At 44.6% G+C, this 15939-nt stretch overlaps 1 protein-coding gene across 1 annotated transcript in view; it reads left to right on the top strand.

Annotated features, from left to right (window-relative positions):
- The window catches only part of LOC106596965 (BTB/POZ domain-containing protein 7), a 34396-nt gene extending 22602 nt beyond the window's left edge, over nucleotides 1-11794 (top strand). Inside the window, exons 4-11 of the mRNA XM_014188230.2 lie at nucleotides 5501-5709; nucleotides 7730-7805; nucleotides 8135-8295; nucleotides 8470-8613; nucleotides 8747-8936; nucleotides 9036-9214; nucleotides 9400-9801; nucleotides 9926-11794. Of these exons, the coding sequence (XP_014043705.2) occupies nucleotides 5501-5709; nucleotides 7730-7805; nucleotides 8135-8295; nucleotides 8470-8613; nucleotides 8747-8936; nucleotides 9036-9214; nucleotides 9400-9801; nucleotides 9926-10669 (2105 nt within the window). The 3' untranslated portion in view covers nucleotides 10670-11794. The remainder of the gene's footprint in view (nucleotides 1-5500; nucleotides 5710-7729; nucleotides 7806-8134; nucleotides 8296-8469; nucleotides 8614-8746; nucleotides 8937-9035; nucleotides 9215-9399; nucleotides 9802-9925) is intronic.
- The last annotated feature ends 4145 nt before the right edge of the window (nucleotides 11795-15939 follow it).

Raw genomic sequence — 15939 nt, forward strand, 5'->3', positions numbered from 1 at the left:
GTGCTTTCGCCGAAAAGCTATTTTAAAATCTGACACCGCGATTGCGTAAAGGAGTTCTGTATCTATAATTCTTAAAATAATTGTTATGTATTTTGTGAACGTTATTCATGAGTAATTTAGTAAATTCACCGGAAGTTTGCGGTGGGTATGCTAGTTCTGAACATCACATGCTAATGTAAAAAGCTGGTTTTTGATATAAATATGAACTTGATTGAACAAAACATGCATGTATTGTATAACATAATGTCCTAGGAGTGTCATCTGATGAAGATCATCAAAGGTTAGTGCTGCATTTAGCTGTGGTTTTGGTTTTTGTGACACATATGCTTGCTTTGAAAATGGCTGTGTGATTATTTTTGGCAGGGTACTCTCCTGACATAATCTAATGTTTTGCTTTCGCTGCAAAGCCTTTTTGAAATCGGACAATGTGGTTAGATTAACGAGAGTCTTGTCTTTAAAATGGTGTAAAATAGTCATATGTTTGAGAAATTGAAGTTATAGCATTTTTGAGGTATTTCTATTTCGCGCCACGTGATTCCACTGGCTGTTGACTAGGTGGGACGCAAACGTCCCACCTTGCCCAGGGAGGATAAAGAAGGATTTTTAAGCCTTGAGACAACTGAGACATGGATTGTGTATGTGTGCCAAGACAAAAGATTTAACTGCCTTTGAACGGAGTATAGTAGTAGATGGCTTGAGTGTGTCAAGAACTGCAACACTGCTGGGTTTTTCATGCTCAACAGTTTCCCATGTGTATCAAGGATGGACCCCCACCCAAAGGACTTCCAGCCAACTTGACACAACTGTGGGAAGCATTGGCGTCAACATGGGCCAGTATCCCTGTGGAACGCTTTCGACATCTTGTAGAGTCCATTTCCCGACGAAATGAGGCATTTTCTGAGGGCTAAAGGCGGTGCAACTCATTAGGAAGGTGTTCCGAATGTTTTGTACACTCAGTGTATGTGTATTGCGACTTGATTTTGCGATTGGATGTTCCAAACATATTGCTGCAGAGGGACAAGAGAGAGCCATGAAGAAAAAAAAACAAGTTTTGATCAGTCAAGGAAATTAAGTGCTGAAAACAAATTGGCTCACTTTTCAAAGAAGATGAAGGAAAAATACTATTTACAAGCTATGAAGGAAAAATACAGAGGTTTTAGTGCAGGTACAGCTGACTAGCGCAAAAATGATATTGTCAAATAATATCCCGATAAGTAACAGTATTGATTTCCTAACTACCCCTACAACATCATGTCGCCAAGACAGCTTAGCACCAGGCACACTGTCATCCCCTCAAATCCCCCCTCCCCCTCCTCCAAGCCTCTAATATAGGGTATTTATATCCCCTCTCTTGACCACAGAGAAGCAACAATCTCATCAGTTCACATGAAACCCCACGTTGTGGTGTGTATCAAGGACCTCTCATTTCGTCTGTACAATAGACCTCTTATTTAGTTAATTACATTTCCATCTCTCCAGTTTTTTTTCTTCTCTTTCCTCTGTTAGTTATGCTCCTCTCAAAGACACCCCTAACCTTTTTAACATGCATGCACGCTCAGTCACACACACACGCACCTGGTGGTCAGTGCCGTTTAAGATTAGGGAGGACAATTATTTATTTTTAAGATCATGGCCATTACAGCATATTGGATGACTGTCATTCATATTCCATTCACCCAGCCCAATGTAACGTCGATAGGTTTGGCCTACTACATGATGCTCTAATTATCCCTGTACCCATCGTGAGGTTGCTACAACCTAGCCTACAAATGAACACAGGTCATTTGTAGGCACAGGTCGAGAGACAAATTGGAGTAATCAAGGTGACAGACAGTGTAATCATTATTCCAAACAGTTACAAACTAAATGAGAGTTCCTATTGGACAAATTCAGGTAGGTCCATTCCTGTTTTTTTGTTCCATTTTTAAGTAACATTTTGCAACACAATCGGATGATCACCCGCACACACAGTTCAATTGCAGCAGCCACATAAAAAAACAGCTCTCTCTCTCTGCTGCTTCTCAATTTTTTAAAGAAATTAATTTCTTCAAAACTGTTCAACTGTCAGTTCATGCTGCAAGAGCTCTGGAGGATGTCCTCCGGAAGTCGTTATAATTACTGTAAGTTTATGGAAAGGGGTGAGAACCCTGAGCCTCCTAGGTTTTGTATTGAAGTCAATGTACCACAAGGAGGGGGACGGAAAATAGCTGTCCTCCGGCTACACCATGGTGCTGCCCTAACAGAGTGCTGTTTAGGCAACTATAGACCTTCATTCCAAAACAATATGTTTTAATAAATTATTTGGTGACATGAATATAATTAGTATAGTTTTATCTAAAAATGTTTGTTTTTATTTTGGTGTTTCACAATTACTATCTTTCTGAAATTCACTGAGTAGGATGGTCCTCCCTTTCCTCCTGTGAGGAGCCTCCACTGACACGCTGTTGGCAGCCAAAATGCTTGCTCACCCAAGTGTCAAATGAGCTGGGAAGGCCCATGATTTAATTTCTATGTGACAACCTTGAGTGACCTCCGCCTCCTGTCAGAGACCTGGGGTAGCTGTCATGCGCATCGGGTTATCTCCAGGCTAGCAGTCCCTTCCTCCTCCTCTCTGTGCCTCAACTGCTCCCCCTCCATCTGATTGAGCTGTGTCCAGGCCAGGGTACACTCACTGGTGGTAGGGTTCAATCTGAGAGCCTCTCGTCTACATCAGCAGTTATCAACCCTATTAGCTCCCTAGCCAGAGATCACTCACTCTCTCTCTCTTACCCTGACAATATTAAAAGCCTTATTCATTTTTCAAACACGGTGAGAGCATTGATAATGAGTAGATCAGCATACCAATGCAGATTTTCTCTCTACCTCTTCTCTCTTTCTACACACACATATCCACACACACACACAGAGCGGGAGAGTAATGACTCATCTGTGGAGACATGCATCCCATTACAATCATGATTCATGTGGGGTAAGTTTTACTAATTGATTAATACCATGAATGACCACACCTTGGGTGTGAAATAAATCATGTTAGCCAGTCAGTCTTCAGAGTTGCTTGCTGATGTGAAAGTGTTTGAGTGGTAGTGAATGGGATCAGAATTGATATCTAATTTTGCCATTGCATTTAAGAGGCTATTGATAGGCCCCGTGTGACTTATTATCAGACTTAGTTCTGTCATAGCACCTTCCATTAGGAGAATCTGTTAGTCGTTCAACTTTCTCCTGTTACGTTTTAAGGAGAAGTCTTGGTCTGTGATATTGCTGTCTGATCAGTCATATCTTTGGTTACAGGCGGAACTTGACCTATGACATGAGTGAACCCTAATTGTTCCAAGCAGAGGGGGATTTCCAGTTGCTCCTCGGCAGAACTTATCGGTTTGCTTGGAAGTTGACCTCAGGCAGTCGGAGTGAAGCCCATCATTCTTCGATAGTCTCTCCTCCTTCCTTTTTGTTTTGTTTGAGACCTCCGCTAAAAATGAAGCTGTAGTTACTTGAGTAATCAGACATGATTCAAGTCCACCACAGTGTTGACTGGTCCGGAGTGCTGCTGATGTCTTAAGTGGGTTTGGAAACGTTGTTTCATAAACATGCTGCTAAAAAAAACCCAGCAAGCACACATCCTCAGTTATTGTCGTCTCAGACGCAGTTGCCATAATGCTCATTTTGTTGATATTCTAGTCAGTCTGCTAGGCTGCAGTGAATGCATAGTGCCAGAGAGAGAGGAAGGGGAAATGGCTTTAGTATTAGATATAATGCCCAGTCTAATCTCTGGCTCATAATAAGAGTGCAAAGCTTTAAAAGCATGAATGGTGCTATGCATTCTAATGGGCTAATAGAGAACAGAGCTGTCTGCTTTCATGTGCTGCTGGTCCCCACTGGGGAAGCTTTACCTTTCAAAGGAAGTTGTGTGTGTCTCTACGTGTCTACCCCTGCTCAGAGAGTGTGAGAAATTAGGATAGAATGAGCCGAATACAGAGAGAAGAGATGGAAGGAAGGAAGGAAGGAAGTGTGGAATCTATTCCCACTTCAGGTTGTTTATGGAAGATAAAAAGGCTAAATGTCTGCGTCCACATTTCAACCTCGTCTGTCCTCTTAACGACACAGGATTTCCGTCCTGCGTTTAACACTGTTGGGTCTGCTTTGCATCGCTCTGCCTAGCTAATACAAGTAAAGGAAGGGACCAAACATCTAGGGAAATGTAGCTTTAACTGTGTGTCGGTTGAAGGAGGAAAAACATTTTTTTAAAGAGGGCAGGCGTCATCTCCCTGAGCGTCAGTGTCCAATTTCCCAGAGTACAGTTTCAAAGGGAAAGGCAGTGCAGCAGATCTCACGCAGCCCACAGATAAGAGTCCCAGAGGAGCACTGGTAGTGGAGCTCATAACCCAGCTAAGCCCAGGGCAGGGCAGCCTGCTCCGCTCTTCTCCACAAGCTAAATACAGAGCCAGCAGCAGGGGGCCTGGGCAGGGGCCACTTCAAAGCAGACCAGTATCTCTGTCTGCCTCAGAGCCACACTGTGTGCCTCTATCACTGGCATCACACTGCCTGCTCTCATTTTCCACTGAGTTGACTGTCAAAAAGTGAAGCCAAATTATTTATGTACCCTTGTGGACATGCACTAGTTTCCTATCCAAGTTGATGTAATTTGATTGTTTGATGTTTATTTTTGATGTTTATTTTAGTTCTATCTCCATTGCTACTGCCACTATGACTGCCACTATGACTGCCACTATAGCATTTCTGAAATTCCATTTCATCCAAGATGTGTTCAAATGGCTACAGTATATCAAGTAATAATTAATAACCCTCTGCAACTTTTAATTCGTTTTTGATTAATGTGTGTGTGTGCATATGCATACGAGTGCATGAGAGCGTGTGCGTTTCTGCATGTGTTTTCTGTGTGAGTATACTGTGTGTGTGTGTGTGTGTGTGTGTGTGTGTGTGTGTGTGTGTGTGTGTGTGTGCAGCATACTTTCCTCTGGCTGCTGTGTTAACTTAGTGTGGTGAATGGGAGGTAGAGTGACTGGAACACGTGAAGGTATCAAAGGCATTTCTGTGGGGTTGTGTGTAACAGTGTTAAACCACTGCCTGCTGTTCTGCTATGTGCTCTGATTTAGGAAACGCATGGAGGGGGGTGCCGGGGGAAAGGGGGAGTGCTCCCCGTAGTGATGAATAGCAGGGAAACTACTGTGGGCTTCTGAATGGCTCCAGAAGTGACCGCTATGTGGCGGGATATTTATGGTTCAATTAAGTCACCCATTAATACTCTTACTAATGTTCTGACAGGGTATGACTTCCCATACAATAGATTAAAAAAATGTAGCCTGGGCCCATACTGTGCTGTAGCCAACTCAAGCAATACATATTTGGCATGACACAGAGAGGAGTTGGCTGATGCACAAACTGACTGGACCACCGGGCTATTAAAGGTGCTGTTCACTCAGTGATATGAGTGTTAGAGGTATGTGACCCCTATGCTCTGTGTTCCTGTCTCCTCACCCAGGCTGTGAGGACATTGTGGTGGAGAGCCTGTCCCTGGACTGCCTGGTTCCCATCCTGAAATGGAGCTCTCAGCCCTACGGCTCAAAGTGGGTCCACCGCCAGGCCCTACACTTCCTGTGTGAGGAGTTCAGCCAGGTCGTGACCTCTGACGTTCTCTATGAGCTCAGCAAGGAGCACCTGCTCACCGCTATCCAGTCAGACTACCTACAGGTGAGATCCCCACGCCGCCGCTGTGTGTGTGATTGGACTGGATGCATCTCCATAGACTCCAGAGATCGTATCCTGTCATGGATGGGCATGTGTAATCGAGTACTCGAACGGTACTCGAACAGACTTACAAAACTATCTTTTAACCAGAGATTTTTCTTTTTTTAATACTGTAAAACTATTTGGTGGAATGGTTTTCGTGGCTGTCCGACTGGACAAGTTACATTTTGTCCCGGAAATTGTTTTAATGTTGTCTTGAAGATGACGTTATTTTGGTTTGACTCAAGTGTTCCATTTGTACATGTGTATTTGCGGGGCACAATAGAAAAGAAACCAAGCCAAGTATCACACAGTTATTCTCCATAAATTCCCTTTCCCCTCTGTTTCTCAATCACTCAAATGCGTTCTGACTGCTCCCTCAACACACGTGTGCCGAGTTTGCACGCAAGCTCCCGTTAGGTCTACAGAAATAAATGTCTATAAAACATATCTAAATGATGGGATACACAAGCTACATTCCTTGCCAAATGATGTCCCCTTTCACAAATTCAAAATGGACTGGTTGATTGAAGTTGGGAAAATGTGTTCCAACAACGAGTTGCAATTTTGGAATAATTGTATCCCGTCTATTCTCCACTTACGCTACTTTGCGAACTACTAGTGTCATTTAGAATTGGTTAGCCTAGGCTATAACCCCCTGAACACAGACAGACAGGTTCCACACTGAAAATATGCAAACGCATGAGTTTGGTAAAGACTGAGCGTAGGCCTCTCACCAAACTGATGTCGTGGCCATAATTCATCACCATGCAGTGTTCAATGTGGAATTATTCATCCATTTGGAAAATTCCAAAGAACAGTCAGAATAAACTAGATCGAACGTCTGTATATCGAAAAGAAGACCAATTTTTGGTTTGTAACCATGAAACCCTTGCCAAATTGAGCCCTGTTTCAAATGGTCACTCATTGAGAATACCTGTTCCAGAAGCAAAATGCGCATCACTTCGCACTGGCAACTTTTGGAAAAAATATTCTGTTATATTTTAGTCTGTTATATTGCATGTTTTTTTTTACTATAACATAGGTGTGTCTTGACTGTGAATGGGGCTCTGTAAATAAGAGCCTCTTGTCTGCTAAATGAACTAAACAAGGCTATGCTATTGAACCATAGGTTTCTACAAGCGTCAATGCTGAGGTTACTGCCTTTAAGAATGTTGTGTTCCATTATAATATAACCAGTTGATATTACAGTTTCAATAAATGAATCCTAAATAGTTTTTTTTTATTGACTATGTATGTACTGTATGGGGCAATTTATAATTGATCTGTAATGGTTATGATAAATTAGGCATTGTTGCGCACTGTTGGCATATAGATAAATGTTAACATATATTTTTCCCACTAGACTATGCAAATACTTCAACAGTCAAAACATTTCAAATGCCCATCCTCAATCCTGTCCAATTGGCTCTGTAGTCAGTGCTTTGGCTACAAAAATGTATCTGTCTTTTTAGAATTTCCCTTTTTCACCTCCCCAGAGATCTCAAGTCTGCGAGGCAGCTAGGGCATGATTGGTTTAACAATTATTTGGTGAAGAGTGGCAACACGCACACGGCTGCATAAACACAAACCCAAACACACAGGGTCTGGAGCACAAACGGAGTGAGAACGTTCCCTGGAGGCATTGCCTTCTGACATGGCCACTAATTGAAACTGAGCTTCGGTCTGCTCTGCTATGCCAAGCTCCCTGGATGTCGCACAGGACGGCTGACAGGACGGCTGAGGTGAAACGTTGTAATCCAATCAGTCAAATACTGTACAAGTCTCAGCCACGACTACACCGTGTCACACCATCAGCCACATATTCAAGTCTCCTCACTGAACCTCCTCTTCAGATGTTGCTCCACACTACAATGTTTAACCTTGTCCTTACACCTTTCCTTCCCTATCACCCATCCCCCTCTCATCACGCTATCTTTTCTCTCGCACCCCTCCCCTGCCCCCTTCTCTCTCTCTTTCACAGGCGAGTGAGCAGGACATTCTGAAGTGCGTTGTGAAGTGGGGCGAGCAGCAGCTTATTAAGAGGATGGCAGACAGGGGTAAGATGATACTGTATAATTACCCTCTGAGCAGGCCTTCTAACGGCTGTTGGAAAAGCACCCACCTACAGCACCTACAGCACCTACAGCACCAGCGCCTCCAAAATACACTAAAAGACTATCAAATCATTTAGTTTTATCCTTAAAAATGGGAGACTGAAGCACCTCGATCACAGTATTATTATTATTTTTTTTGTGTGGCTCTGAACCTGACTGAAAAATACTGTCGTTAAAAAATAACGAGAGTGTGTTGGCCTTACTAACCACATAATTATATATAGAATCCCTACTAACTGTGTGTGTTTTGTGGGCGTTTTTTTCCCCCCCAGAGCCCAACGTGCTGAGCGGAACAGCCCACAGCGTGAACAAGCGGGGGGTGAAGAGGAAGGACCTGGATGTGGAGGAGCTGAAGGAGATCCTGTCCCCCCTGCTTCCCTTCATCCGCACTGAGCACATCCTCCCTGCCAACAGCGACGTCCTCTCTGACGCGGTTAGTAGTCATGGGTGACACGTCATATGGATGTTACAGTACAGTTTCTGATTGCTGCCAATACATATTGTGCAGTCTATCGATCTATCCTTTATGCCCTGTTAATGGCTTAGTTGTTGATTGATCTGACCTTCTGGGTGTGTTCTCTTTAAATGACCCTCTTTCCATTCACAGACAAAGAGGGGTCTGATCAGCACCCCTCCCTCGGACATGCTGCCCACGACTGAGGGGGGCAAGGCCAACTCGTGGTTACGGCAGAAGAACGCTGGCATCTCCGTGCGACCACGTCTCTTCTCTCCATACGTGGAGGAGGCCAAGGTAGGACACTCCGCATCGAGGGGTTGATGGTTAACGGAGAGTGTTTTATCTCTCTTCGGTCTCATCTCTGTGAGAGGGTTTGGGTCAGGCCAGGCTATGACCTGACTGCTAACCCGTCTCCTCCTCCACTCAGTCTGTGCTGGATGAGATGATGGTGGAGCAGACAGATCTGGTGCGTCTGCGTTTGGTGCGCATGTCCAACGTGCCAGACACCCTCTACATGGTCAACAACGCCGTGCCACAGTGCTGTCACATGATCAACCATCAGCAGATGGCCAGCAGCCAGACCACCGCTCCGTCCGTGGTAGCCAATGAGATCCCAGGTAAGAGGACAAGACTGGTGCCAATAAGGAAGCTATTTAGTGTAACATATTAGGAACGTTGACATGGCCCACCAACCCTCTGTGTGTCTGTCCTGTCAGTACCCAGACTGGCGGTGGTTAAGGAGATGGTCCAGAGGCTGCAGGAGCTGAGTCACACAGACCAGGTCCAGAGGGCCTACGCCCTCAACTGTGGCGAGGGGCCCACCGTCAGCTATGAGCTGCAGCTGCGTGTGCTGAGGGAGTTTGGCCTGGCGGACGGGGCTACTGAGCTACTGCAGGTGAGGGGGAAACCCCGTAGGGTACAGGGAGGACCAGGCTGTAGACTTGTTAGAGGGAGACCTCCGTCCTAAAGACCTTCTCCCTGAAAGACAAGTATCACTCACTTAGTGTACTACGTAATGACTTGTGTGTGTTATAGTAGAAGGTTTTTGGGATGCTAAATGTTTTGTTTGTTTATTCTCAGAACCCTTACAAGTTCTTCCCAGAGGAGCGTTTTGGAGACGAGAGTCCTGTTCTGGCCCTGCGGCAGGCGGGTCGTTGTCGGGTCAACAGCAGCCCAGCGATGGACAGCATGTTCTCAGACCTGGAGGGCCTGGCTGGGTTTCACCCCCCGCTGCCTCCCCCTCCACCCCCATACCACGCCCCTACCACCCCCAGCCATGCCCAGCTGAAGGGGGCCTGGAGGCCTCGTGTGCCCATCCCACCCCCCACCCGCTCTTTCTCCTACCCCTGTAGCCACACTCTGCTCCAGCTCCACACCACAGCCAAGCATGGCAGCCCAGACTACCCCTCCGCCCCCAGGCCTCCACCTCCAGACTGCAGCAACCCCCAGGCCAAGGGCCGAGCCCTGCTCCCAGAACCACAGGTGAAGGTCAACATGTCATGCTGTGTTTGTTGCTTTTGGTCATTGTAGCTGTAGAAGTGTATTGTGCTGTGGTCATGTATAGCTCTAACTAGCCGTGTTGGTGTGCTTCTCTCTGTCTCTCCAGCTGAGCATGGAGCCTGTGATGAGGGAGTTCATGCCTGACATAGCTCTGGGCGTCTCTGTCATGACCCTGAGGGAGCACCATATGGGGGACAGGGACGGTCACGACACTCCCGGCCACATGGCCCTCCCGGCCCCACACCTCCCCCCCGGCCCCTGTCCCTCCACTCGCCTCAGCCATGGTCACTCCTGTAAGAGGCACGCTCCAGAGCCTAAGCTGGAGGCCCAGGCAGAGTTCCCTGATCTGTATGACTTCTCCTGCCGACCAACCACCGCAACCTCCAGCCACCCCCTGCCCCCCTACGCAGGGCCAGACCTCTACAGCCACAGCTCCTCCAGCCACCCTCCCCCCTACATGTCTGACAGCCAGGGACGGGCAGCCGAGGCACGCTCTGACCCCCTGCGCCTGGACGTCCTAGGCCCGCCCCCCCAGCGGCAGGATGGAGCTCTGGCTAATCCCTCTGGTCCCCAGGTTGGGGCAGGACACGTCCCCAGAGGACGATCAAACAATGAGACTGACCTTACTCACGGTCTTGGCCACTTGTGTGGCTCCCCCAGTGGAAACCTAGACAGGTATGAGGAGCGGATGTCGGCCCACAGGGAAGGCCCGAAGGAGATGGCGCTTACTGGCGAGTCCCCAGGTTCAGGGGCCCAGCAGCCACATAGGAACAGTATTAGCGAGGAGGCTAGCAGAGAACGCAGGTCACCCAACAACCCTGACTACCCTTACAAGAAGTCTGCACTATAACCCTCGGGGAGGACCTGGGGTTGAGTCGTCAAAAGGGAAAGTGAGGGAAACAACCCTCTGTCATGGACAGCAAAGCACTAATGAGTGTGTGTGAAGGGGTGGCTAATGGTTTCTATTTATGGTGTGTGTGTGTGTGTGTGTGTGTGTGTGTGTGTGTGTGTGTGTGTGTGTGTGTGTGTGTGTGTGTGTGTGTGTGTGTGTGTGTGTGTGTGTGTGTGTACCCTACCTCCTCCAGCCCTTTCTCCATGACATAGTGCTGTCTTCACCTCACGTCTCCTCTGAGTGTTACAGATAAGCAGCATCAGGACTGTAGGTTAGTTAGAGAAACAGCAGTGACTGTCAGACTGTTGTATTGAAGCTTGGTGAAGCCAACCTCAATGCTGCAGTTTTACTATATAACTCCAGCAGTACTGTTTGGGAGGGGCTTTGCCTATTTCCCTTGAGCCTTGTTGCACCCCAGGTTTGTTGTGACCTCTAAGTTGTGGGAATCAGGAACAAAGATCTTATCATAAAGAAGATCATAACAAAGATGTTACTATGATCGTAACCATGAAATGTAGTTCAGATGTGCTGAGGATGTATAATATACATATGGACTGTAGTCCTCAGGATATACTTTAACTGGGAGATATATAAATAGGATCTCAGTATAAACTAGTTAACACCAGCACATAGCTTCAATCAGCGTTATCTTCATGTAAAATCATGTAAAAACATTTTCTTGCTCCTCTCATTTGTATTTCCTCTCTCTTCCTGTAGCATTCCTCCAGTACGTACCTCACCTGACTGGTTACATTTGATTTTCCCTTTCTGGTGCTGCCTGTTACACAGAAATGCTGATGAGTAATAGGCTCAGGCTAGTTCAGATCAGGCCGGAAGTAGGTCTGTTGAGGCTGTCATTGTGCTGCCTCTTCAGTCTCTGATATACAGTGCATTCGGAAAGTATTCAGACCCCTGACTTTTTCCACATTTTGTTACGTTACAGCCTTATTCTAAGATGGATTAAATTGTTTCTCATGGTCTGAGCGTCTTTAGGTGCCTTTTACCAAACTACAAGTGGGCTGTCGTGCCTTTTACTGTGGAGTGGCTTATGTTTGGCCACTCTACCATAAAGGCCTGATTGGTAGAGTGCTGCAGAGATGGTTGTCCTTCTGGAAGATTCTCCCATCTCCACAGAGGACCTCTGGAGCTCTGTCAGAGTGACCATCAGGTTCTTGGTCACCTCCCTGACCAAGGCCCTTCTCCTCCGATTGCTCAGTTTGGCCGGGCGGCTAGCTCTAGGAAGAGTGTTGGTGGTTCCGAACGTCTTCCATTTAAGAATGATGGAGGACTGTGTTCTTGGGGATCGTCAATGCTGCAGACATTTTTTGGTTCCCTTCCCCAGATCTGTACCTCGACACAATCCTGTCTCGGAGCTCTACGGACAATTCCTTCGACCTCATGGCTTGGTTTTTGCTCTGGTATGCACTGTCAACTGTGGGACCTTATATAGACAGGTGTGTGCCTTTCCAAATGTCCTATCAATAGAATTTACCAGTTGGTAATCATGTTGTAGAAACATCTCAAGGATGATCAATGGAAACAGGATGCACCTGAACTCAATTTCGAGTTTCACAGCAAAGGGTTCCGAATACTTTTGAAATAAGGTATTTTTTATTTTTAATACATTTGCAAAAATTCTAAACCTGTTTTTTTCCCCAATGTCATTGTGGGGTAATGAGTGTAGATTGCTGAGATTTTTTATTTAATCGTTTTTAGAATAAGGCTGTAAGGTTAAAATTGTTTTTGAAAAAGTCAACGGTTCTGAATACTTTCCGAAGGCAAGAAAAAGTATGTGAACCCTTTGGAAACACCTGGATTTCTGCATGAATTGTTCATAAAATTTGATCTGATCTTCATCTAGGTCACAACAATAGACAAACGCAGTCTGCTTAAACTAATAACACACAAACAATTATATGTTTTCATGTCTTTAATGAACACACCGTGTAAACATTCAGTGCAGGGTGGAAAAAATGTGTGAACACTTGGATTTAATAACTGGTTGACCCTCCTTTGGCAGCAATAACCTCAACCAAACGTTTTTCCTGTAGTTGCGGATCATACCTGCACAACGGCCAGGAGGAATTTTGGACCGTTACAAAACTGTCTCAATTCAGCAATATTCTTTGGATGTCTGGTGTGAACTGCTCTCTTGAGGTCATGCCACAACATCTCAATTGGGTTGAGGTCAGGACTCTGACAGGGCCACTCCTGAAGGTGTATTTTCTGCTGTTGAAGCCATTTTGTTGATTTACTTCTGTGTTGTGGGTCGTTGTCCTGTTGCGTCACCCAAGTTCTGTTGAGCTTCAATTGGCGGACAGATAATCAATACATTGAGCAGGAGAATGTTAGGTTAACTTGGGAATTCATTTTTCCGTCAATGATAGCAAGCTGTCCAGGTGGTGTCCTCCCATGGTGTCCTCCCATGAACACCATTCTTTCTTAGTGTTTTATGTATTGTAGACTCGTCAACAGAGATGTTAGCATGTTCCAGAGATTTCTGTAATCTATTAGCTGACACTAGGATTCTTCTTAACATTGAGCATTCTGCTCGGTGCTCTTGCAGTTATCTTTGCAGGACGGCCACTCCAAGGGAGAGTAGCAACAGTGCTGAACTTTCTCCATTTATAGACAATTTGTTTTACCGTGGACTGGTGAACATCAAGGCTTTTAGAGATACTTTTGTAACCCTTTCCAACTTTATTCAAGTCAACAATTCTTAATCTTAGGTCTTCTGAGATCTCCTTTGTTCGAGGCATGGTTCACATCAGGCAATGCTTCTTGTGAATAGCAAACTCAAATTTTGTGAGTGTTTTTTAAAGGGCAAGGCAGCTCTAACCAACATCCAGGTTAGCTGACTCCTGACTCCAATTAGCTTTTGGAGAAGTCATTAGCTTAGATGTTCATACTTTTTCCAACCTACACTGTGAATGTTTAAATTATGTATTCAATATAGACAAGAAAAATACAATAATGTGTGTTATTAGTTTAAGCACGTTGTCTATTGTTGTGACTTAGATGAAGATCAGATCAAATTTGATGACCAATTTATGCAGAAATCCAAGTAATTCCAAAGGGTTCATACTTTTTCTTGCCACTATGCATTTTCAAAAACATGAGCCTGGTGGTTTTGGAACAAGACAGGAGGGAGGGGGCAGAGGTTAAGGACTGAGGTACACTGGGAAAGATAATGGTGCAATGAGCGCGCTAGTCAGGAGATGTTTTATGTCAGCTGAATATGTGTGTGTAGTTTAATAATTCCAGGTAACTGTAAATAATCTCAGTACTGTACACACTCCATTTTTAATCAGGTCTGTATTTACCTATAAACACAAAGCTCTGAAATGTTTAACCAGAGACTGACCATAGAACGCTGTGGTCAATATGCTTGAAACCACCTTGCTCTTTTAATGGCATAAACAATTAGAAGCCTTAATCCACTTTTTGAAGTGACCATAAGGGATCCATCACAAGCGTGACGCCACCACTGGCTCTACTAGTTGTTTGTGTGACTCTTCTGTTCACCCTCAACACACTGTCCATTCACATGTCCTCAGTCTGTTCATTTGTGTTGTTCCCATGTACAATGTAACCACTGTCATGCCACCTTTTGACTAATCCTGGACCTGCGAAGACCTGCTCTCTGTCGTCAGAGGTTACGACATACTGTATGAGAGCTACTGGGGCTGTTGCTACAGAAACCAAAGTGCACCCATCAGATCCTGTAAGATCAGCCACACCTGTCTCTAACACAAACTGACAAACCCATGATACATAACATAGGCAACATTGCACTGTAGAAACGGTCCATTTCACATGGGAGCAGGGGGACTAATTTAGAACAAAAGAGCTCCAGAACAACTGCATAATTCTTAAATTAAACCTGGTGGCCTCTGTCACATGCATTTCTACCATTCAGAAATCCTGAGCATAAATTGTAATTATTCATGTAATATTTGAATATACTGTACAACAGATCCTTATTACATCTTAGTGGTGGTACTGTAAATGAATTATTCAGCTGTTTTGTAGCTGTGGTGGACTACACTGTGAGGTTGTGTTCAGCACCACATTTCACCAAGAAAGCATAGTCAGACTCTTTATTTTTCATTTTTGTTCATTAAAATGTTTTCTTCTGGGAAATGTTTTTAATATTGTTATTGGTGTGGAATACCATGAAGTTGTAGGTTTTATACCATTTTTTAACTGCCCAGTGTTTCCAGATTTCTATGAAATATGACCTATAGTTTTCCTTCCAGAAAATAATTGTTACAGAAGCAGCTTTGTGGTGGAATGGTGTGGGCCTATACCGGTCATTAAAATATTTGCGCGAGTAGACTGCTGACTGGACAGCTCATTCTTCTCAGAGATGACATGTCCTAAGGAAATAAGGATTTTTTTTAAACAGCAAGTGAAAGGTTAAATATGGTTTAAAAAAAAAAAAAAGTTCAATTCATGCTTTTGCCACATGAGTATAGGATAAGTCAGCAACATTATTTGGATATGAACGTTTTAAAAGTTGCAGTTACTTAAGTAGCACATGGACATGTAGATATTCGCTCTGCATTGTGGTAATGAAGTTGCCGGGCAGAGAACCCTTTTTTCCATCCAGTTTGCTTCATGGGGAAAAAATGCAAAACTTTAGATTTCTCCCCATGTTCATGTTGGTTAGTTGCTTTATTTTCCTGGACAGTTTTCCCATGAATAAAAACCCTCCACATCCTCCGTTTGCTCTTTACTGTAGAAGTCAGTGCCTTCCCCTGCCAAAAGGCTGGGCTGTTATTTGAGAAGTGACTGTCCTATGCAAGCCTTTTCTACCAGCCTGCATCAAATAGCCCTTTGTAAAACTCATGTAGCTAGTTAGTGTACATGTTTTGTTTAGGTACCTTTTAAAATGTAACCCTCTGGAACTGTGTTTGATTATATGTTGAACTTTATAATTGAACAGGTACGCTGTATGTAAAACACTTTTGTAGATCCCTGTACTAAAAATTGTATTTGGTTTTACTCGTTCTATTTTTCTACTGTTAACTCAGAAGGTGCATAACAGTGTGGAACTTGGGCATCTTCGAAATAAACTTCTTCAATAGAATTCTGGACTGTTAAGTCATTGAGTAAAGCAGTACCTTCTGGTATTTCGATGACAAGTAGCCGTGGAATCACGTCACACAGTATGCTGAATGAACTGGTTCATTTAATACCAGTGACACCATCAAATGGTCAAGTTT

Source organism: Salmo salar, chromosome ssa01, assembly GCF_905237065.1.
Source record: "Salmo salar chromosome ssa01, Ssal_v3.1, whole genome shotgun sequence".
In the NCBI taxonomy this organism is placed as follows: domain Eukaryota; kingdom Metazoa; phylum Chordata; class Actinopteri; order Salmoniformes; family Salmonidae; genus Salmo; species Salmo salar.